Raw genomic sequence first — 25,389 nt, 5'->3', positions numbered from 1 at the left:
CTGCCTTTGAGGGGAAACCCATAACCACTCAAGGCAGCCTATTTATTCCCCTTTTGAACAGTTCCAATTATTAGTCAGTTTCTGTTTACTTTAAGTCAAAATTTGCCTCCTACTACTAATTATCCCCCAGGGACAAACATAACAAAGCTAGTTCCTGTTCCATGTGATAGCTCTTCAGATATTTGAAGGGAGTTATCAAGCTTCCCCACCTTCCCATACTCATCCCCAAGTCAAGGTAAAAATTTTTCTAGTTCTAACAACTGATACTAATCTGGATCTCTAGGCACCATGCCATCCTTGTTAGTCTCCTTTGGATGGTCTTCTTCCTAAAATCTAATGCCCAGAACTCAGTACAATACTCAAGAAATGATATGACAATGGCCGATTTCAATAAAACTCTCTTCCCTAGTCCTGGATACTATGCTTTCCTTAATGTGGTTTAAGATGCTATCTTCAGGGGAGGCTAGATGGCACAGTGAATAGAGTACCAGCCCTGGAGTCAGGAGGACCTGAATTCAAATCTGGCCTCAGACACTTAACACTTACTAGCCATATGACCTTGCGCAAGTCACTTAATCCCAATTGCCCTGTATTCACCCCACAACTCCAAAAAGCAAAAAAAAAAAAAAAAAAGATGCTATCTGTATCCAAAGGAAGAAATGATAGAGGTATATATAGAATGATTTTACATATATTCATAGTTGTATCTAATGGTATGCATCTGGGGGAGAAGAAAAAAAAGAAAAAATAATAAATTTATTACATGTTTTAGAGGAATGGCAAGTTATGCATAATAGATTTGCAGTTTCATGCACAATCATCTTTTTATTATTCAACTATGCTATGGAAATGCTAGTTTTTATTTCATAAATTAAAAAGAAAAGAAGTAAAAATTTTAAAAAGAATTCATTAGATAGAACTTCCAAGGGCATAGCCAAGATTGTAGAGTAGAGGAAGCATTCAGTCAACCTCTCCCAACATTTCCCCCCAAACAACTTTAAAAAGATGATTCAAATCAAAGTCCCAAGAGGCAGAACCAACAAAAAGTCAGGGTGAGACATTCTTCCAGTCCAAGACAACTTAGGAGGTTGTAAGGGAGGGTTTATGACATAGAGGTGGAGGATAGCCTAGAACCAAGGTATCACTTGTGATCCCAAGGGAATAAGGGCCCCAAGGAGCAGTATTAATTGCAGTATCAAGAGATTAGCAGCCCTTCCTGGGTAAGGACCAAAGTACAGACCAGGAGAGCGGTGCCCATATCTCTGCCCAGATCACACCACCTTAGAAACATCAAAAACTTCAACACCCCAAGAACTAGTTCTGAAAACTGTAGTGCAAAAAAACCCCTAAAGCCAGGGACAACACCCCTCTATACCCCCATGTCAGGTACAGAGCTCAACTTTAACACAAATTCAAAATCAAGAAATGGACTAGAAAAAGAAGCAAACAACAATAACAGATCATGAACATAAAAATCTGCTATAGTGACAGGAAGACCGAGACACAAACCCAGAAGATAATGGAGTCAAAACAGTTACAAGCAAAATTTCAAGGGAAAAAAAATGTGAATTAGACACAGGCCAACAGAAATTCCTGGAAGAGCTAAGTAATTTTAAAAATCAAATAAGAGGGGCGGCCAGGTAGCACAGCAAGTAAGAGCACCGGCTCCAGTGTCGGGATGACCTGGAGATCGAATCCTGGGCTCAGACACTTAGCACCCACTCAGAAACACCTGGCCGTGTAACCTTGAGCAAGTTACTTAACCCCAATTGCTTAAAAAAAATCAAGAGTAGTAAAGGAAAAATCAGTTAAATAAATGAGAGCAAGGGAAGAAAATTATGAAAAGATAATAGCTTAGCAAGAGAGGAATGACCAAACATAGATAACAAGAAGTAAAAATGGAGAATGGCTGAACAAGTTGTGATATATTCTTATGATCGAATATTATTGTGCTATAAGAAATGAGCAATATGGTTTAAGAAAACCTGGGAAGGAAAACACTGTACACAGTAACAGTAATATTGTAATGATGATCAACTGTGAAAGACTAAGCACTCTGACCAAGACAATGACCCAAGACAGTTCCAATGGACCCACCATGAAAAATGCTTATTAACATTTAGAGAGAGAAATGATGAACTCTGAAGATTTTTAACCATATTGCTCATTTCTTATAGCACAATAATATTCTATCATAAGAATATATCACAACTTGTTCAGCCATTCTCCAATTGATGGGAATTTCCTCAATTTCCAATTCTTTGCCACCACAAAAGTGCTGCTATAAATACATACATTCACATACATATTTATGTATATTTACAAACAGATCCTTTACCTTTTCTTTGGTTGCATTGGTATAGAGACCTAGTACTGGTATTGCTGGGTCAAAGGGTATGCACAATTCAATAGTCTTTTGGGCATACTTACAAATTTTCCTCCAAAATGGTTGGACTAGTTCACAACTCCACCAACAATGCATTACTATTCTGATTTTTCTGCACCTTGTCAAGCATTTATCATTTTCTTTTTGTGCCATGCTAAACAATCTGAGAGGTGTGAGGTGGTATCTCAGAGTTGTTTTCATTTGTATTTCTCTAATCAGTAGTTTTTAGAGCATTTTTCATATGATTATTGATAGCTTTGATTTCTTCTTCTGAAAACTGCCTGTTCATATCCTTTGACCATTTATCAATTGAGGAAATGGCTCATGTTTTTCTAAATTTGACTTAGTTCTCTATATGTTTGAGAAGTGACGTCTTTATCAGAAAAACATACTGTACATTTTTCTCAGTTTTGTGTTTTCATTCTAATTTTGACTGCATCAGTTTAGTTTGTGCAAAAACTTTTTAAAATTTCATGTAATCCAAATTCTTTGTGTGTGTGTATGTATGTATGGAAACATGTTTGGCATAACTTCATGTGTATAATCAATATTATGTGTGAGAGAAATTACTGTTTTTCATTATGTTAAAAGTTTTTTCTGGTTTCCATGTAATAATATTAACTCCTTTTAAGTTTACAGACAACTAAGGCACCAGATAATTTTCCAATGAACTGCTATCTTGCCATGCCTTCTTCATCTTGCACTAAAGAAGTTGACTTTTTTAAATCCAACTACAAGTTTTTAAACTTATCCCTGTTAAGTTCCATACATTATTAGGTTTGACCCAACATCTAGGGCTGTCAGGATCTTTTTGGATACTTCATTCTCATTTCTAGCTTTGTGTCATCTTCAAATTTGGTGATCAGGCCTTCTTCAATGACATTGATGAAAACTCTAATCTGTAGAGCTCTCAATTAGAGACTATGATTGAGTCTAATCTCTAATTGAGACTCTAATTAGAGACAGCTGATTAACTGGTAATTGATTAATTATCCAGTTATTAAATAATTAATAATAAAAAAAACCTGGAGTAAGAAAAACTCATCATTCTGAGTTCAAATTTAGCTTCAGATACTTACAAACTGTGTAACTATGAGCAAGTCATTTGCCCATTTGCCTCAGTTTCCTTATCTATAAAAAGATTTGGGGAAGGAAATGGCAAACTACTCGAGTATCTCTGACAAGAAAACCCAAAATGAGGTAACAAAGAGTCAGACAAGACTAAAAAACAACTGAACAACAATTACAGACTACATGCCAAGATGGCATTGGACCATTAATGACTACTTCTTGGATCCAAGCCATTGACCTTACTATCATATGTTCCATATCACTCCATCTTGTTGATAAAGAATATTATGAAACTTTATCAAATACTTTGCTAAAATCTCAGTAGACTATATTTGTACCATTCACTAAATATACTATTTTATTAATGTTGAAAAAAAAGAGAGAAATGGAGTTCATCTGGCATGACCTGTCTTTGATGAAGCCATGTTGTATTTTTGTGACTATTTCTTCCTTTTTTAATAAATATTCTACATTTATGCCAAAAATAAAAGTCCAGCTTGTAGATTTATAGTTTTCAAATGCTGCCTTTCCCAGTCCCATGACACCTTGCTAACTTTTCAGGGTCCTTCAGTAATCACTCAGAGCAGCTCAGTAATCAGATTGCCCAGTTCTTTGCACCCCTATTTGCCAATTCATCTATCCCCAGTGAATAATAGATTGAGTGGGGGAAAAAAAATTAAATTGGTTATTTTGAGGCATATGGATCACAGCTTTTAAAATATTTAATGAAATTTTTTACTTTGTAAAAAGAATTATGCATATTTTAAGCATACTTTTAGGCAGCACATTTTAAGTAGCCTAAGTGAGTGTCATATAAAAATTTTGCCCCCATATTAATAATTGACTCTGTAAGATATTAGGCAAATATTCATTATTCATTCTTGACTTGGTAGAAAGTTTTAATATATTTTATTAGTATTTTTTAAAATAACTACAATACATAGGCCAAAAATGAAACATTAAACCAAAAAAGGGATTTTTTTTTGGAGGGGTGCAAACAAATTTTAACAATTTAAATTTTACAGAGAACATCCTACATATAATGGAATTTTGCTACGCCAACATCATGTAATTTTAAAATGTCAGAGCTACAAGGGGCCTTGGAAGCTATTGAGTTCTACTGTTTCATTTAATAGACAAAAAAAATTGAGATTCAGAAAAGTTAAGTGGCTTACCTAAGACCACAGAGGGAGTAAATAGCAATTTTGCTGTCTCACAGGCCAATGTTCTGTCCATTATACCAGTTAGTGAGATAAAATGAAATTTGGTATAGATTATATCCATCTTTGATGCTACACAAGGGTAATTAGTTATCACCCATAAGACTCCATTATAAAGTAGTTTCAATATTAAGGTTCTCCTCTGACTTAGTCCCTGAGGATAGTGTTATATTGAAGGTAGATCCAATGTATTTATTTCTTAACTTTAAGTTTGAATGGGGGTTGGGGAGCCTCAAAGAAGTAAACGGCAAAGTCTGCCAGTTTTGTTTTCTTGCGAGAGTATTCTTTTCCCTGTCCCAATCATTCCACATGTATCCTGTGAGATAAGAGCTCTGATATAAGTTTCAAATGCAGGAATGTATTTGGGATATTGGATATATATCCTAAGAATTTCAAAGGCAAACTATATGCCAAAACATTTATGAGAGAACATATTTATGATAGCAAAAAGTGAAAACAAAATGGGTACCCTACTGTTTGGGGAATGGTTGAACAAATTATGGTACATGACTTTAATGGAATAATCTGGTTCCATAAGAAACCATGGATATTCAGAGAAAGATAGGACCTACATATGATATGTGCTTAACAAATACTTTTTGAATTGGATTGAACTCATATGAGTTGATACAGATCAGATAAAGAACCAGAGGAATAAAATGTCTAACTACAGTCATGTAAATAAAACAGCCCTAGTCAAATTCAGTTAGACAATAAACATTATTGGTTCCAGATGACTTGTTTTTGTATAACTGGTTTTCTTTGTTATCACATAGGGTTCCTTGAAGGGGGAAAGGAAGGGCATGTACTTTAGAAATTATGTAATACATATATAAGGTGGTTGTTGTTTTTTAGTTTTGATGGGCCACGATGAGCAAGTACAGAGTAAAGACACAAATTCAGACATGGTCAATGTGTTGACTTATTTTTTTTTGTTTTTTGCTTTTTGGAGGGCAATTGGGGTTAAGTGACTTGCCCAAATCGGCTAGTTTTTGTGTTAAGTATCTGAAGCTGGATCTGAACCCAGGTTCTCCTGACTCCAGGGCCCTGTGTTGATTTATTTTTGCAAAATTATACTTTTTTTCTACAAAGAAGTGCTTCAACTGGGGGCTCTGTGAGTTAGTTGGCAGTAACTTAAATTTTAAAAATCAGTGTAACATTTCAAAAATACACAGGAAAAAGTGTGTTCCCTTTTGAGAGAAAGGAACACAAATGGAACAATTTTGCTATTCTACCTTATTAAACTTGTCAAAAATTACACCAAAAAAAAAGTCTAGGAGTGGCTAGGTGGCACAGCGAATAGAACGCCAGCCTTGGTGTCAAGAGGACCTGAGTTCAAATGCAACCTCAGATACTTAACACTAACTAGCCCTGTGATCTTGGGCAAGTCACGTAATCCCAATTGCTCTTTCTCCCCTCCAAAAAAAAAAGTCGTTGACATTGCTTTTAGTCCCTCTTACTGAAATTTTAGATCTGGAAGGAAAACTATAATGCAAGACTGAACATTTGGATCTTAATCCCAATTCTGTTAATTTGCAGGGTGACTGTAGGCAAGTGATTCCTTTACTTATTCAATTTCTCAATAAAATGAGATTGGATTAAATGATTCCTAAAGTTTCTTCTAGCACTAATACTGGATTATTTGTTTATAACATTTAAGGCAAAGATATCTTAAAATAAACTTTCATAATATCCAAATACTAGTGATTCTAGTGAACTATAGGGTTTTTTTTTAACCTATAGAAGTGAGTCATTTTTACACTCAAGTCTCTCTGTAATTGAATATGTGGGATATTTCCTGGGATAAAATTATAATGGTAACCAAATATCTATTTAATTTGCCTTTTTTGCCACCTACTGGTGATTCCCATAAAAAGCAACCTTAAAAGGATTTCTAAAACATTTATATGCTCATTCTGCAAATGTTTGCTGAGCACTTGATAAGTTTTCTACATTTAAACTATACTTCACAGGTCTCAGGTTTCAGATAAAGTCTAGGGGCTTAAGCCTTTGATATATGAGTCACAAAACCTCTTATAATTAAAATTGTTGATTAAATGCCGATATAATGGGCATCTCTCTTGGGTATCACAAAGTATTTCAATGCTTCTAAATTTGTGATTTCATCAGTGTGGATACTCCTTCTATTCCCATAGATTGCTGTCCCTCACACCTTAAGACAGGCTTGATGAGTTGCTGGTGCCAAAAAAAAAATCAGCACTTAATGATGTTGGGAGTAGAACCCATTATTAACAATCTTCTGCTAATGCACTTCTCCAAACTTAGTAGTGCTAGCTCTCAAAAAAACAGACGTACCTATCCAGGCTTAAGGTCAAACTCTTACCTAGTTTGACAGGACCTGTCCAAGCTTATGCTGAAATAGCACAGCCTTTAAGAACTCAAGAATTGTGGGATTGAAGAGGGGGAATTGTCCTAATTTTTAAGGGGAGAGGGAGTAAGAAGATAGAATTGGCATTCTATAGTCAATATAACTGACTTCATTTCCTAGCAAAATTCTAGAACACATTATTGGTTTTTGTACATTTCAAGGGTTAAAGAAATCACACAGGAGAGCAGCTAGGTGGCACAGTGAATAGAGAACTGGCCCTGGAGTCAAAAGGACCTGGGTTCGGATCAGGCCTTCAGGCCTTCTCATTCTAACAGTAATAGCATGACATTTACTTTTCAGAATGAGCTTAAAACTTGTGCCATTCATTATAGTAGAAAAGGATGAAACCAGAAACCAAAAAACAAGCATTTAAAAAGACAAAGGTTGGCATTGTACAAAATATTGTTTTATTTCATATGGAGAATCGTCATTAATAGCACAGTAGGATCGGAAATGATTACAAAAGATAGAGAAAATTATGAGAATCTCGGCATCCAATAGGAACCAAAACCCTGAGCTTAAGTTTGGCCAGGATGTCTGAAACATGACACTGTTCCCTCAGAAGTTCAGAAACAGATTTTTCCTGGACTTCTAAAATATTAACTGTGATCTAGAAAGTGGGAGTGGTGTGTGTGTGTGTGTGTATTTATCTCAAAGGAGAAGCTAAATTGCACCCAAACTAAAAGTTAATGACTTCTGCAATTGTTGAGAAAAATAAAAGACCAAGGTTTCTAAAGTTCTTAAAGCTGAAGTCAGGGACACTTGTTGTAAATAACATGTTTTTAATTAGCAAGCACACAAGCAAATAGTTAATAGATCAGATAAGGGTGCCAGATATTTTGTTATGCTTTAACTTTCTTTTTATTACAAGGAGCTTGTTAGCTGAAAGCACAATGATGCCAAATCAGTAACAATGCCAAAGTCATGTGTGCCAGTAGATCTTCATTCTGTTCAATGGATACAGACTAAACTCATAACTCTGGTCTTGAAAATTCATGCCCATGACCACAATAAAAGTGATCCAGGGAATTGAGGATGGATGAACAGAATAAATGCAGCACCACTCCAGAAAATACTCAAGTGACTAATTTACTAATTTGTAGGTTAACAGTATTATCTCTGAATAAAAGGGAAAGCATGATTACTGTTAGTATAGTCATTTAAACACTTAAATCCTATGAATACTAGATCTTACTTCAGCAATTATATCTTTTGCTGAGAATAGAAGGGTTCAGGGAGCTATGAAAAATAGAGAGGTTCTATTATAACTCTTATACTAACAAATGATAAATCAGAATGGGAAAAGAAAACCTTTAATCTGACACGGATTAAATTGCTCTCCACTGATTAAAAATGAGCTTGAATCAATCTTTGTATACATCTTCAGTTTTTATAATAAATCTACATGTTAAGCAGTTAAAAAAAAAATGTCAAACACATTTAAGGACAAAACCCATTTGTTCCAAAAACCCAAAAGCTAATCCATCAATTCTTGGAATGGAATTAACTTCCCTTCACTTCTACTTTATACAATGTCTGACCAATCCTAAAACTCAAGGACCGACCACTGGCATATTCATGTACCATCTCACTGTATCAAACCTTAAAAGCACCACAAGAAAATTTTTAGGTGAAAAACCATCAAACCAAAGAACAATAAGAACACGAATCACAGTGTTTCACCCTAAATATCAACAAACTCACAATAAATCCCAATGAAATTTAAATCATTTTCTGTTGGGGAAAGGTAGGAGAAGGTAGAGAGAAGAGAGATCTGGGAAAGAAAGGGGGTGGCAAGGAGAGTAGTGGTGGGGACAAGAGCTGTAGCTTTTTCATTTTTATTAAAGCAGGCCTGAGTGGTGTCTCTGGTTTAGCACAGCAAAGATACTGACTTCCTTCCTGTATGGATTCTCCAACTTGATACCAAACGATTTTTCATCCTGGTATTTTTGCCACGGATTTTAAGAGGTCTCTCTTCTCTGTGCAGCTTCATATGTTGACTGAGGTGAGAGCTCTGGCTAAAGCATCTACCACATTCAATACACTGATAGGGCTTCTCTCCTGTGTGGGTTCTCTGATGCTGGATAAGATGGGAACTCTGACTGAAACATCTACCACATTCATCACACTGATAGGGCTTTTCTCCAGTGTGAATTCTCTGATGTTGAATGAGATTTGAGCTCTGTTTAAATCCTTCCCCACACTCAGTACATTTATAGGGTTTCTCTCCAGTATGGACTCGTCGGTGCTGAATGAGGTTGGAGCTCTGAAAGAAGCTTTTTCCACAATCAGCACATTTATAGGATTTCTCTCCAGTGTGGATTTTTAAGTGCTGAAAGAGAGTTGAACTCTGACTGAAACTTTTCTCACAATGAGTACATTTATAGGGTCTCTCCTCTAGGCTGTTTCTAAATCTACTAAAACCTGTGTCATATAGGGAAGCCATTCCCCATCTCTTCCGCTGCCGTGCTGTCTTACACGGATTCTCAAAGGTTTTTCCTTGGCTTGTGCTTCGGGAAATATTTCCTTTGGCTCTTCCTAACTGCATCCTGGAGAGTTTAAAAATAGTCCTGCTGACTACTTTCTATTGTTTTCCTCTTTGATCCAATGTTGTTTCACTTTCTTTGTAGGAGAAGAAATCACATAATTTTCTGAAGGAAAAAATATGCAGTTATTAGTTAATTTCTCTGCCAAAAAAAAAATAAAGAAAACTAACCAGTAGTGATTTTTCTTTAAGAATTCCACGGCGTAGGCCAATACCACTTCATTGCCCAACTAGAAAATCAAAACCTGTCTACAATAAAAGAAAAATACATTAGACCACAACAAGTGCAAAGACAAGTAAGTGAAAAACTTTTGTGAATTCTATACTCCCTGCTAGTAGACAGAGTCCTAGAAACTAAAATCTTAAAGAAGACCACCATATCAAAATCCTAATTGCATCTGTAGGAGTTTTTTTTCCTACTCTGACAACATGGGCACTTGTAAATGGTGAAAAGTGGGAAGGAAAATAAATCTATAGATGGAGCTGTGAATTGGTCTAAATAATCTGGAAAACAATTTGGAATTGTACTCAAAAAATCACCAAGCTGTACACACCCTTTTACACAGAAATACTGCTTAACTAGGTCTAGATCACAAAAGAAGTCAAAGTCAGTGAAATGAGTATAAAAATATTTATAGTAGCATTTTTTTTTTGTTTATGTGAGCAAAGGATTGGAAACAAGTTGAGTGCCCACTAACTGGGAACTAGCTAAAGAAACTGTGGTATGTTAAAATGTAATGGAATATTATTGTGCCATAAGAAATGCCCAATATATATAGAGTGAACAGAGCCAGGACAATTTACACAATGTCAAAAATAATATAATGATTTTGAAAAGCATTAGAATACACATCAGTGCAGTGACCAATGATGACATCCAAACACCAATAATAAGGTAAGTATCTATTCTTAATATAGGTGATAGCCTAGAGGTACACAATGAGACAAAGGTTTTTTAGCATGGTCAGTTTATTTTGTTTGACTATACTCATCATTTATTTTTAGAAGGGCTGTAAAATGGCTTCTTTCTGGGAAAGAGAAATTACTTAGCAGGAAGAGGTGTAGAGTTTTAAAAGTTTAAGTAAAATTTTAAGAGTACAAAGGGTATCCAGAAGGAGACAAAAGCATGCTACAGACTGTCAAAAAAATTAAAAAGAAATAATACAGAAATACTGTTTCATATACAATTTGCTTTTTTATTCTTTTTTGTTTATTGTAATGTTTGTGTTAATGACCAAGTTCAAAATAAAAAAATAACTTTACAAAAGGAAATAAGGAATAAAATTCAAATTAAGCTATGCCAAATAAATGGAATAGTAAAATGTGAAGAAACACTGAAAGAGGAACACCTCTAATTTCTTTTTTTTTTTTTTGTCTTTTGGAGGGCAATTGGGGTTAAGTAACTTGGCCAATCAAGGTTACATGGCTAGTTTTTTTGTGTGGGTGTTAAGAGTCTGAGGCTGGAACTAAACTCTGGTCCTCCTGACTCCAGGCCTGCGCTTTACTCACTGCGCCACCTAGCCGCCCCTACACCTCTAATTTCTTAATGTGAATAGACTATTCTAAAAATGTAATTAAGTTTAAGGAATAGGCAAAAAAAAGTATATTTGAAATTTGCCAGTACTCATACATGTGGTAATAAATGAGTGTACAATATTTACTTATCCCTAAGTGATTCTGACCTAGGGTTTAGGTTTTTTCTTCACCTGGTGGAATAAATGCAACAATGTATTAGATTAAGAGAGATTCATGATATTTTCTCTTTGTACACCTCAACAATCCCAACCTTGTAAATCTAAATTATCAATTACATTAGTATGCTTAAAAATAAGAGTTTCACTCTAGAAATATTCAATAATCATTAGAAGTTTTTTTTTTTTTCTGGGTAAGACAAGATCACAAGGAAAAGAAATACCTCTTCAAAAAGAAAACAAAAAACCCACTGCAGTAAGATAGCTTTCTAGGGGGAATGAAGGAATTATTCAAAGAATTCTTTGCTCTTTAATGGAATACTGAGTAGGAAACATTCAATGAGAACAAATAAGAAAAAAAAAGATTGATTTTAACAGGAGGGAGATGGTGGTGATGATATATGGTCATATGAAATTTAAAGGTTAAAATCAGATCAAAGTTTTAAAATGAATCTGAAGTTTATAACTTTTATTTTATATTTTTCAAAAAAGTCCTGAAACTGTTCAAAACAGTAGCCTTTATAACCATAGCCAATGGTGAGATTACATTAAAGTTATTACTTACTTCATGTGAAATAAAATTGCTGGTCTTCTTCCTCTTGTATAGCATAACCTTCATACAGGTCTAGACTACGAACTGAGAAGTATCCTGGGTCAGTCCAAACAAAAGAGCACTGGGGGGGGAATGAAATCATACATTACTCACTTCAGTCTCTAGATGCAAAAGTCCAATGACAACTTACCCTACCCATTATCATTATCTTTTTAAAAACGTGAGAGGCCTAGGTGTACACCGTCCTCCCCCAGGAGCGCTGCCCTGAGAATCCCTGGCCTCCTCCAAAGCTCATCTCAGCTACTACTTCTTATTAGCTCTTCCTAGTCTCCCCAGTTGTGAGTGCATCTCTGTTCTCAAATAATCACATATGTACTTTTTTTTATTGGAATAGAGTGAACCCGTCTCAAGGACAGGTTCTTATGCTGTCATGTAACATTATTATCAATGCAATTCAACATGCATTTAAAGTACCTACTATGTACTAGGCACCAGGAATACAAAGAAGGAAAATGACAGATGCTAACTTAAAAGGTTTACAATCTCCTCAGAGAGAATGGAACTAATAGAAATTGAATATAATAAAGTTGGACTGTCATAAGGGAGAAATGCTGAGAGAGAGAAGTTTGAGGCAGTAAGAGATTTCCTTCCTCTGTGGAATATCAAGGAAGGCTTCATGGAAGAGGTGACCAGAGTAAGATCTGGACAGTAGGAACAACCTATAGCAGAGGTGGGGAACCTGTGGCCTCAAGGCCACATGTGGCCCTCTAGGTCCTCAAGTGCAGCCTTTTGACTGAATCCAAGCTTCATAGAACTAATCTCTTTAATAAAAGTATTTATTCAGTAAAACCTGGACCCAGGGACAGGTGAGTAAGAGCACTGGCTCCAGTGTCAGGATGACCTGGGGATGGAATCTGGGTTCCAACACTTAGTACCCACCCAGAAACACCTGGCCGTGTAACCTTGAGCAAGTTACTTAATCCCAATTGCTTAGGGGCAACTAGGTGGCTCAGCCAGTAAGAACAACAGCTCCAGTGTCATGATGACTTAGCACCACACCCAGAAATAACTGGCTGTGTAACCTTGAGCAAGTTACTTAACCCTGATTGCTTAAAAAAAAAAAAAAACTTGGATTCCGTTAAAAGGCCACACCCAAGGACCTAGAAGGACACAGTTTCCTCACCGCTGGCCTAGAGAAATACATGGGGGTGGGGAGGCAGGGCAGAAGGACTAGACTGTCCAGCGTCCAGTGTTGTTGTAGGTGAAGTGTGTAGCCTAGTGTGAAATAAACCTGGAAACAACTTGTAGCAAGCCTCCAAGGGCAGGCTGGAGAATGAGTATTTACTGACATGTCATAATTCATTCTCTCTTTCACATGTGACCCTTAGACATGTATTTTCAAAGTACAGAACTCCTACCGATGCTCTACCTCAGCCCAGGATCCACAATTTCAAGTCTAATAGCCGTCTGGGGCACTGAGAGGTCAAGGGATTTCTCCAGGCTCATCCAGTCAGGATGGCAGAGGCAGGGCTCGAACCCAGGTTTGCCTGACTTTGAAGCCATCTCTCTGTTTACCACACCATAGTTCTTCACTAACAATGATCAAATAAAAAAAAGTAAGAAAAAGTCTGGGTTGAATTATTCAATGTCTCCAGGCAGCTCTCAATCCCTTCTTCTGCAACTGGGGTTGTTCTTAACCCAAGGCATCTGTGGATACATTTCAGGGGGGTCCTTGAACTTGGAAGGGGAAAAAAAACCTGCATCTTTATTTCTCTAATCTTTGGTTCCTTCTTTAGTCCCCTATATTTTATTTTACACAGTTAAAAACATTACTATGAGAAGAGGTTCACAGCCCTTCAAAGGACACGACAATGGGGAAGAGCCTCTGCTCTGAAACACCCAAGTTTGCCTCAAGTGTTCCAAGTTGGCATAAAAAGCAATTACCAAGTGCTGTATGGTGTTAACTCCCCACCCCCTTTTAACATTACCTTCTTCCTTCCTCTCAACAACCTTGGGAGGCTGGTGTCTGCCCAGCAATGAAATCCCAAGCTTTACTTATCAGAAGCAACAAAACCAAGCTTACCTGAAACTACCTCATCTGTACTTGGGGATAGCACTGTAGAGCCCTGACCTCACAGAGTGGAGAGGAGTACCAAAGCACACTTTCGAACCATAAGCCAATAATCATTATCAACCCTCCAGCCTTGGCCTCCCCCAGAATGAAGCTCTCTAATGACAGACCCCAGGTAAAAAGGTTCAAATTCAGCCTCAAGGCATTTCTAGGCTGCACCATTTCTGGGAAAATCATTTAACCTCCCTCAGCTTCAGGTATCCCCGCCAGTAAAATGGGGATAATAATGTCCACCCTCCAGGGCTGTTATAAGGATCAAATGAAATGACATTTGCAAAGTGCTTTGCAAACCTTAAAGTCCGGTATAAATGCTAGCTATTAGTTATTATTACTATTATTGTTATCATTATTATTGTTACTCTTATCATTACTGTTATTACCGTTGTTACTAATATTATTAGCACTGTTACTGTAAATACTGCTACTATTATTGCTGTTATTATCATCAGTCGTCTGCCACTATTACTTTTTAACCTATTCCTATACCTATTAATACTTTACTGTCATTACTATTGTTACTGTTACAATGGCTACTGTATCATTATTATTAGTATCGCCACTATTGTTTTTGTTATTGTTATGTTGCAATTGCTACTGTATCATTATTATTACTAGCATTACTACTACTGTTACTGTTGTTACTATTGTCGTGGTTGCTGTTATTATTACTCTTCTCGAATACAAAGGCAGCCCTTTTTTTCCTATTTGGGGGGGGTAGGAGGTGAGCGGGTATCTGTAAGGGTTATGGGATTTAAAGATCTCCCATGCCCCATGGACGTGCTGACATAGCAGAGCAAGAGAAAGTGAAAAGCCGAGCTAACGATCCTGCGGTTGGCAGTTGGTGGCAGTTGCCTTTTTTTTTTTTTTTTGAGTTAAGACTCCTGCTGAGGACTGCCAGAGGCCAGAGCTGCTGGGAGCACTCTTCCAGGACGCTGGGTGGTTGCTGTGAGTGGGGAGAGGAGGACCTTTGCCTGAGGTAGCCTGTTCTGTTTTAAAGGCTTGAAAATGTGGGTGCTTTCTACTTTATCTACCTGTGCCAATGTCATAACAACTCTGATGGCTTTCACTTTCTGGTTTTGGGACTCAGTCTTTTGGTATCTTAATAAATTTTCTAGTTTATTTCCCCAAATGGCAAACCTGACGTATTTTGTGATGGATAATTATATCAGCATATTTGTAATCTCTATAGGCATTGTGAATATGGCATTGCTGATACAGTATCCCACCCCACCCCCCCCCCACCCCCCCTCATGGAACATTAGCGCTCGTGGACGGACTGACGCCACGCTCCCCCCCCCCCCTCGCCCAGCCCCCTCGGCTTCGGCAAAGACTTTCAGGAGGAGAGGGGTGAAGGGCGCGGCGCGGGAGTGGGGCCCTGAAGACTCAGTTTCCCCATCCCTCGGACAACCTCGGCAAGGCCCGGCTCCCCGCACCCATGGGCGGTACCTCGGCTCCAGCCCTCAGACCCACAGGCCCACGACCCAAGCCCGCGGGGCCGGGGGAGGGGAGGGGGTGCCCCACTGCCGGCGGAGGTCTGGCAGTCCGGAGGAGACGCCACGGGAGGGGAGCCCGGCCCACGCAGGCCCGGTCGCAACAACCCACTCACTTACCGCCACAACTACCGCGGCCTAGCTCTACCCGCGCAACTCCGACTCCCGCCCCTCTTGCCGGAAGTCTGAAGGACGGCCCGCCCTACAACTTCCGCTGCGGCTACTCTAGGATACAGGAAAGCTCCACTCGATGGTTTTAACCCGCTGAGCTCCGGGGAGCTCTGAAAGCCACCTGCTCTAACCCGGATTTTCCCTTACGTGGCAATTGACTTCTACTCCTAATTCTGGAACTGAGCTCGGCTACAAGTCACTGCTTAGGCAACTCGGTGGTGCAGTGAGTAGGGCGCCGGACCTGGCGTCCGGAAGATGGTCAAATCCAGCCCCGGACACTGCCTCAGTTTCCCCCTCTCTCGGATAGGGTTGTGATGAAGTTTAAATGAGATAATATTTGTAAAGCTCTTTGCGAGCCTTAGAGCGCTATTAAGTGCTAGCTATTATAAAGTCTGAATAACTGACCAGGAGGGTAGAATCATACAAGACAGAGGGGTAAGGCCATGGCCTCCAGGTCCCACACCATGTGTTTGGCAGAGCTGGGGCCAGAACTAAAGGTTCCGGGTGGTTTGGGGTTTTTTTGTTTGTTTGTTTGTTTTTTGCTTTTTGGAGGGCAGTTGGGGTTAAGTAACTTGCCCAAGGTTACACGGAAGGTTCCTGATGTTTTCCACTGTATGGGACCTTCTCTCTCTTTGGGCTACTCCCCAGCTGCAACTAAACATCCAAGACAGTGGAGGGCCAGAAACCTTGACCTTGTTATTTCTCTAAGCTACCAGCCATTGTGGCTTCTTCCTTTCTTTGCTGAACCTCTAGATCAAGGGTTCTTTACCTGTGTTCATAATTTTTTTTTTACTACTTTGATGACTGAGTTTCAATATAATTGGTTTCCTTTTGAAGGGTTTGGGATCTGGACCCCAAAAAGGAAAAGCCCCTAAACTTTCCCAGGAGGCTCAGGTCCCTGGTGTTCACCTCCAGCAATTGACCCTTCCCAGTTAATTAACTGCCCTTTCATTTTCTGCACCTGGCCCCACCCTAGACCACCACTTCCTTAATTTCAGTTAGATACCTGCTCTGTTCCCACAGTCTTCTCTATATAAGATCCATCTTGCCTCCACCAAGGTGCTCAGATTCCTTAAGAGTCTGGCCAATGTGGTGGATTTTCAGAATCATGCCCACCTTCTATTGGAGTTCTAATAAACCTTGTCTTTGGGTGAAAGGAAGCTTGGATTGAATTCATTCAGGGCAGGACCCATATGTTGTTATCTCGGGGGTCCCAGCACCCCCTAAACTTCAACACTTTGTACATATTTTAATTCATGAATTTAAAATATTATCTGAAGTGGGAGTGCACAGCTTTCACCAGACTGCAAAAATGAGCCATACCATGACACAAAGAAGGTTAAGAACTTTCCTCTGGTTGGAAGTTTCTGCTCTCATTGCATGTACTTCCTCCCCAGCACTCTGTTCTCAACTCCTTCCAGTCTGACTTTTGACCACTCCACTGAAACTGGACAGTCACCAATAGGTCAATAAACATTGGTTAATTGTCTACTAGATCCAGGTACTGAATTAAGGTGTGGGGATACAAAGGGAGTCAAAAGACTGCCCTCCAGGTGCTCACAGATTAATGGGGGTGGGAGGAAGACAACATGAAAACAACTCTGTACAAAGAAGTTTGTGTTCAGTCATGTCTGACTCATCATGATCCCACTTAGGGTTTTATTGGCAAAGATACTGGATTGGTTTGACATATTCTTCTCCAGCTCATTTTGCTGATGGGGAAATGAAACAAACAGGGTCACATAGCTAATAAGTATCTGATACAAGATAGAGATGGGATAAATAGGAAATAATCCAAAAGAGGTTACCAATAATCTCATAACTACTAAATCCAGGCCATTTCTTAGTTCCATCCTCCACACACTGGCACTTCCTTCTCCCAGTTTTCCTCTTACCTCTCTAACTCCAGTTTCTTCATTTTTTTCATCATCTGTCTTCCACTATCTAAGCAGAAGTTTCCCTCCAGGCTGTCCTAGGTCCTCATTTCTCACTCTGTGTCTCCTTTAGTGACTTAATTAGCTCCTAATCTTTTCTCAAAGCTAAGCCCAGATGCTACCTCCTCTGTGAAACCTTCCTCTTTTCTCGTCCTGCCAAATGTCAGTACTCTCTCCCTCCTCAAATCACCTCATCTCTATCTGTGCATGAGTTCATAGATCCTACCTTCATCTCTGGAAGAATCTCAGAGGTGATCTAGTCCAGCCCCCTCATTTTACAAATGAGGGAACTGAAGTCTAGGAAAATTAAGCAACTTGCCCAAACCACACAGCTAGTTATTTTGAAAGCCAGGATTCTGAATCTAACACATTCCACTGTAACAAGCTGTTCTCCCTCTTCCCTTTCCTCATATCTCCATTGCAAATAGTAGGTGCTTAATAAATGTTCATTGAGACTGAAGAAGCTGCCCTTTAATTGTTCCAGAAAGGGGGGGGGGCGCAATTGAGAACATTCTGTCTTTAGCACCAAAAATTATAACAGGGAGGTGATAAAAGAAATTAAAGATTTATTTAGAAGAATTACTAAGCCAACACTATGTGTCCATTCAGTTGTCAGGGAGGGGGGAAAAGAATGCTGGTCAAAGTGGGAAGATAAGAAACAGAACAGTGACATTAATTGGCACCTCCTTTAACGTATGTAAAAATGTAACCTCAAAATTAAAACCACCCCATCACAAATGTCACTTCTTCCTGGGCCTCAGTTTCCTCATATATAAAACAAAGAGGTTGCATTAGATGTTCCCTAAACTCCTTCCAGCTTTGAAATTCTATGGCACTACAAGTAATTCCTGTCTACCATGGAGTTAAAAAGTAGTAAAGTGTAATGGATAGAATACTGGGCCTAGAGACAAGAGTTTTAATCCCACCTAGCTATATGACCATGGGCAAGTTGCTTAATAGCTCAATCAATTTATCTCTCCAATAGAAATAGAAATATATATATATATAATACCTGCTTACAGGGCTATGTTAAGGCTTAAATTGAATAATATATGAAATGCACTTAGCAGATGTTGAAGTATTATATAAATGTATTGGTATGAGTGAGGGTTATAGAGTGGTGAGACAGATGCCCTGAGCTCTAGTCCTGGCCCTTCAACTATAAAATGGAACTAAAAATCCTATCTTTAATATCTTGTAAAGACCAAATGGATGTGGAAATAATTTTTAAAAATATAAAGCTTTGAATAACTTTGAAAAATATAGGTGTAAATATGTAAGCTATGATTATTATAATGCTAACATGTTTTTAAACTAGGGTAAAGATTCCTGGTGTTTCCACTGCCCCTAACCACCTCCAGTTAAATAACAAAAAAACAAAAACAAAACAACCCAAAATATTCCACCAAAATCCAGTGGAAATCAATTTTCCCCTTGGATAGATAAGCATTCTATCAGTCAGTGACCCAGTGGCTGGGTCACGCTTTGGTTACAAGCTCCTAAGTATAGAATGCTTCATAGGGGCTTTGGCAATGATTTAGTCTAGGGTGGTCTTATTTCTACTAACAAAGAAAGGAATCATCACCTTCTTAATAAAAATTAAAATATTGAAACTGATCATATCAGTGAATAGTTTTACACTTTAAAGAAGTATACATCACCTTCTCTCTACCACCACCTTGAACTATTACAATAACATTGTGAGAGGTTGTCCCATCTCTACTAGCTCTTGCCTCTAATCCATTCTTTACACTACTGTGATAATAGTATCCTTCATGCAAGGAGCTGATCATGTCAGTTACCTCCTCAAAGACATTCAGGGTCTTCTTATGGCTTATCAATACTTTTGTTGGCCTCATAGTCAAGGCCTTCCATAAAGTGGCACTGATGGGGTGCTTGGGATCTATATCTGTAACATCAATTTGTAAAACCAGTTTGTACAATTGTAACTGCAATTTGTATTATAAAATTGTAATAGCAATTTGTAAAACCAGTCTGTAAAATCACGTTTCCCTTTCCCAGCCTCAAACTCTGCCTCTTCCCCCTATCTGAACTCTGCCTCTTCCCCCTATCCGAACTCTGCCTAGGCAACAACTGTGACTCCTTTGTCCTAGCTTAATCTCCTCATGTCTCCTCCTGTCTGGCCCAAATCTCTTCTTCAAGTTAAACTCCTCAAACTTTTATCTGTGCATTGAAGTCACAAGTTCCTCTCAGCCCTAACTTTTATCTATGCACTGAAGTCCCTTACATCCATCCAGTCAGCCCTGACAATGGCAGCCCTACCCTTTAAAAGTAAAAGCCTGTGTCCCCTTTCTCTTGCAGGTCCCCTAAGGATCCTTGCCTGCTGTAAAGCATATAATAAACTTTTTCAACTCTGACTCCAAGTAAGGCTGAGCTGAATTCCTTCCAGACTGAATTGAAGGTTCTGGTCTTAGATAAGATCAGAGTTCCTGTCGAACCTATTGGGACCCATCCCTCATCAGCACTATTCTACCTTTCTAACACTCTTTTACTCCCCTTCAAACATTCTGACCAGTTGGGCTATACACTATTTCACATGCCATGCTTCTCTGTCCTCCAGTGACTCCTGTCTTGTAAAACAGCAAACCTAGATCATCCCTATCATCTCTGCCTTCTCTACTCCGACTTGGGTCTTGGTGAACAGTAATATTCTAATAGAAAAGACAACAACATACAGGCATATCAATAAGTACAGTAAAAATATAAAGTGAATAAAAACAAAAAAATAATCAAAATAGATAAAGACCAAAGTATTGAGGAGATAGGGCACTAGCAGTTAAGTGATCAGGAAATAATTCATTCAGGAGATGGTGACTGACCTTCATCTTAACAAAAGGGGCCTCCATGAGGATGAATAGGAGGAGGGGGAGGAGAGGAGAGAGTATATTCCAGAACTGGTGAATGTACCAAGACTGGTAGGGGATAGAGTGTCATCTGAACCCCAGATAAATTAAGCGACTTGGTCAAGATCATGTAGGTTGTATCAAAGTCAGAATTCACATCATGTCCTCTGACTCCAAATTCCTCGTCTTTCCACTGTACAACTATGGAAATTGGCATGTTCAGGAGAATTCTGGATGTTTTGGCTACTTTGGTGCTAATTCTTTGTGGCCAAGGGATTATAGAGCCTTACCATAAGAAAAGCAATATTGGCAAGAGCAACTCAAGGAATAACAGTTCAAATCCTGTCTCTTACACGTAATGTCTGTATGATGATGGTGAAATCATTTAACCTTTCTGAATTTCCTTCCCATAAAGTGAAAATAATACTTGTAATACCTAGCTCAGAGGGTGGCTATGAGAATCAAATGAGTCGATTTCTGTATGGTGCTTTTGAAACCTAAGCATGCTATATAAAGCTTAGCGATTATTATTATAGTGCAGCAGTGAGCCCTGGAAGGGAGGCCCGAAGGAAGGGGGCTCTCTTTTCAGGACAATGTAACTTTCTTATGGTCTATTTATTCCTGCAACTTGGTTTAAAAAAAAGAAGGAAAAAAGATAAGAAGCACCTGTGAACGTGAAAAGTGCTGGTGTTATTTTGGTCTTGGGGGCTTTGTTTAAGAGGAAATGATTAAGAGATGAAGCTGTGCTTGTGTGACCTCTCACATGTCTCCAGTTCAAACCTCTGACCCTTGTGCAATAAGAGCTTTTTTATTGTGTGAATCAAGCCTCCCAGGACACACAATGTGTTCTGTTCACCAAAGGCCTCAGGCTTTACTTTCTGTTTCCTTTGGCTTCTCTGGGAAAGGAAGCCCTTAACATTCCCAGCCCTGGGTTTGGTGCAACCCTGCCTTAAAACTCTGCCCACTAGCAAAGTCACTTGTTAGAATAATAACAATAGCTCCTATTCACACAGAAATTGAATGCGACTCTGTGCATGCATTATTGTCCCCATAAAGACAATATCTTGATGTCCCCAAGGAGACAATATCACTCAATAATAATTTTAAAAAGACATTGGTTATACAACATATCAAGGTTTTAAAAGAACTTGGCATTCATTGGCTCATATAAGGAGGAAACTGAGGATAGAAAAGAGATTTGCTCAAAATGAGCATGACAAAATGAGATGACCATAACTTCTAGGTATTAGAATCAAAATTCAAACCTGGATCTTGAGGTCATGTCCTTTTCCCTTTCACACTGTAAAGAAATGTTATTGGGACTTGTCTAGTAAGAACCTGGGTGAAATGGGAAAGGAATGGGGATGAGACCATATCAGGATCCTAGGATCACAGATTTAGAGCTGAAGAGACATGATAGATCTTTGGATGTAACCCCTTCATTTTACAGATGGTGAAATTGAGGCACTGAGAATTTAAGTGATTGGACTATGTTCACATTGCTAGTCAGTGTCTAAGGGAAGACTTGGGCTTTCCTAGTGACACAAAACAAGCGGTATCTAAATATAGGCTCCTGTTCACATCTGACTGTTTACATGGTTTTTGGTACTTTTCTGACAAGGCAAAACATCCTGTCTAATAAAAACTGAAAGACTTCAGGAAAGGTGTGGGTTGAACTACTATCCATCTGATAAGGCTGCTTAATGCTTCTTGCTGCAGCTGCCCAGACATTTTCATTGAGCACGTGTGTAATATTTTCACCACGTGAAACTTGTGTTTGTATGTGTGTATGTGTGTGTGTGTGTGTGTGTGTGTGCGCACGTGCGCTCAAACGAGTAATAGAGGACCCAAGTCCAGGGATAGTTTTCTGGCAATGTCATGGACTTAGCACAGGAATGGGAGTCAAGAAACTTGGGTTCAAGTCCCAGCTCTCTCCATCAACTGCTTTGTGTCATATCATCAGTCATTTAACTGATTTTAGCAAATCACTTAACCTCTCAGCCTCAGTTTCCTCATCTGCAAGAAAAGGGGTGAAAATATTTGTCCCAATTGTATTTCACAGTCATTTTAAGAAAACTGTTTTGTCAAAATTGACACATCATCCCCCTCAAAAAAAATTAACACACCATATAAAAGTGAATAAGTATTATTCCGTTTGAATTCTACTACATTTGACTTGCCATAATTGAATTCTATAGTGATTTATATAGATTGTTCTGTCATCAGTTTGACTCCTGTTGTAGGGCTATTTGCCCCTTGTTTGTTAATGATACTGACATAGTAACCCTTCTGATGATAAAGCAAGGATCTGTTGGGGTGGGGAGAGGGAACAAACATTTATTAAGCACCTACTATGTGCTAGACATAAGCACATATAAAAGCTAGGAGGTGCAGTGGGTCAGACTCTGAGTCTGGTCTCAGGAAGATCTGAGTTAACATCCAGTCAGCACATGTGTGAATTTGGGCAAGTCCTTAACCTCAGTTTGCCTCAGTTTCCTCCTCTGTAAAATGGGGGGAAGGGGAAAAATAACAGCACCTATCTCACAGGGTGGTTGTGAGGATCAAATCAGATACTAATTGTAAAATGCTTTACCCAGTGCCTGGCACAGAGTAGTGGCAGCAGCATATCAGGCTGTTTAATTAAAAGCTCACTTTTAATATATTTAGTAATTACATGTCATTTCCCTTGAAATTTGAGCAAATCTACCCTTCAAATGCCTGCTTTGGAGCATTTAGAAAAGCTTGATTTTAGTTAGCCCAATCCCTTGGATGCTGTATGTTGAGCACCAGTATCCCCTAACAGACACATTCCCTTTGTTTATCTGAAGATACCCCCTCCTGCTTCTATGAAAAGACTCAATAAGCTCTAGCTGGGGCTGCTGCTGCCATGGCCCCAAAGAGCTGCAGTATAAGAGAGGGGTGTGGAGAGGAGAAAAGAAAAGAGGAGGATGGGGGGAAAGGAAGAGGGAGTGTAACTCCTACCATGTTCCAGGAACTGCGCTAAGCATGTTACAAATATTATTACATTTGCTCTTCACAAGAGCCCTGTGAAATGGTGACTGTTAACGAAATTGACTTGCCCAGCATCACACAGCTAGTAAGTGTCCGAGTCCAGATTTGGTTTCAGGTCTTTCTGACAAGGAAGAAAGGAAGGAAGGAAGGAAGGAAGGAAGGAAGGAAGGAAGGAAGGAAGAAACTGTTTTTCTTAAGACCAAGGGTTGGGGTGAGGTAGTAAATATAGCCAAGAGAAAGGCTATAGTTGGTGACATAAATAGGGAGGACTGGCAGATTCTATTACTGCTGAGAGGCATTCTTTGACATAAAATTGGTATTTCCAAGCAACAAAAGATTTTTATATAAGTAGGTATGTATATGTGTGTGTACCTATATACATACATGTATACACACACCCATATAGATCTTTCCTGCAGCAGAGAAAGCACATGAATTTAGATCAGGGGTATGGAACCTGTAGACACAAGACCACAGGGGACTTCTAGCTGCTTGGGTGCAGCCTTTTGACTAAGTCTAAGTTTTACAGAACAAATCCTTTTATTTAAGGGAATTTGTTCTATGGAGTTTGGATTCAGAGGGCCATACTTGAGGACCTAAAGGGTCACATGTGGTCTCAAGGCCACAAGTTCTCCACCCTAATTTAGACCAATACCTAGATCCAATGAACCTGAAGTGTTTGGGTTTTTTGTTTGTTTTATTTTGTTTTTTTGCAGGGGGAAAGTAGGGCTGTTGGGGTTAAGTGACTTGCCCAAGCTCACACAGCTAGTTTTTTGTGTGTGTTAAATGCCTGAGGCCAGATCCGAACTCAGGTCCTCCTGACTTCAGGGCTGGTGCTCTATTCACTGCATCACCTAGCAACCCCTGAAATGTTTGTTGAAAAAAGGATTTTGAAAAGGTTGCTTGAGTAACCTTCTGAGGAAAATTTATATCCAATTCCCCTTTTTTTCTTCCCACAGCAGATTTGAAAGGTAAACTATTCCCATGAGGGACAGAGCTAAAGGCATTGACTAGAAAGAAAGTCATGCCTAAAGGAAGTAGCTAGGAAAGCAGATCCCTACTACTGCTAATGTGGGTGTTCATACTTTGAAATATTGTTTTTATTTTGAAGGGAGTAAGAAAGCTTGCCATGCTCCTAAAAATGGGTAGGTCCCAGATATATACTTCCTTCTTAGATAAATTTTCAGTATTATTGAAAGTATACATCTCAAGACACCTTCAGTTACTCATTAGAGATTTTAATTTCACACACAGAACCAGCAGTCTGGTAAGGGCCCTGCTGTTTATGTTAGAGGTATTGCTTCATAGGGCTTTACTGCTTCTACTTGGGGGATTTCTCAAATGACATGTGGAATTTTTGTACATCAAGTTCATGAAGAAGCACTTCATGAAGAAGAACCAGACTAGGCTTTTGTATAGTGGGTCAAGTTAAGGTCTTAATTATCCAGTAAGACTGAATCATTCTAAATCTCGTAAATTTAGGGAGCAGCTGAGAAAAACTTTTTTTTTAAATCACCCAAACACAGGAAATAAATGCTCCAAAATATCTGTGGGTCAGTTTAGGACCTCTTCAGGCTGAAGAGAATCAGTAGTTTAGAGATGAAAGTACGGATGTCCTGGAGCTAATTCATTCTGGCTCTCAAGAGTTGTCAGTCAATAAATAAATAAATAAATAATGATTGCTAAATTTTCAGAGTGATTATTTATACCTGGGAAGCTGATAAATGCTACAAATCAGGCTTGATCTGTTGTTTTGTTGATTATCTTTTTTTTTTTTTTAAAGCAATCGGGGTTAAGTAACTTGCTCAGTTACACGGCCAATTATTTCTGGGTGTGATACTGAGTATCTGAGCCCAGATGTGATCCCCAGGTCATCCCGACACTGGAGCTGGTGCTCTTACTCGCTGAGCCACCTGGCCGCCCCTTTGTTGA

At 38.8% G+C, this 25,389-nt stretch overlaps 1 protein-coding gene and 1 long non-coding RNA gene across 2 annotated transcripts in view; both read right to left on the bottom strand.

Annotated features, from left to right (window-relative positions):
* The window catches only part of LOC138148552 (uncharacterized), a 57,643-nt gene extending 45,782 nt beyond the window's left edge, over positions 1-11,861 (bottom strand). The window contains exon 1 of the long non-coding RNA XR_011165086.1: positions 9,783-11,861. This is a non-coding gene — a long non-coding RNA (uncharacterized lncRNA). The remainder of the gene's footprint in view (positions 1-9,782) is intronic.
* On the bottom strand, positions 7,451-15,726 carry ZNF22 (zinc finger protein 22). The gene is made up of 3 exons (XM_069071260.1): positions 15,597-15,726; positions 11,868-11,976; positions 7,451-9,717 (listed from the first exon to the last, which is right to left on the bottom strand). Exon 3 carries the CDS (start codon positions 9,612-9,614, stop codon positions 8,937-8,939), a length of 678 nt encoding a protein of 225 aa, XP_068927361.1. The 5' UTR covers positions 9,615-9,717; positions 11,868-11,976; positions 15,597-15,726; the 3' UTR covers positions 7,451-8,936.
* Positions 15,727-25,389: the final 9,663 nt, after the last annotated feature.

This window comes from Petaurus breviceps, unplaced genomic scaffold (genome assembly GCF_028583685.1).
Source record: "Petaurus breviceps papuanus isolate PSGF00001 unplaced genomic scaffold, PetGlider_PUasm1.0 90825, whole genome shotgun sequence".
NCBI classification, from domain to species: Eukaryota; Metazoa; Chordata; class Mammalia; order Diprotodontia; family Petauridae; genus Petaurus; species Petaurus breviceps.
The sequence above is the reverse complement of the archived record's forward strand: the minus strand, read 5'-3'. Positions and strand labels throughout refer to the sequence as shown.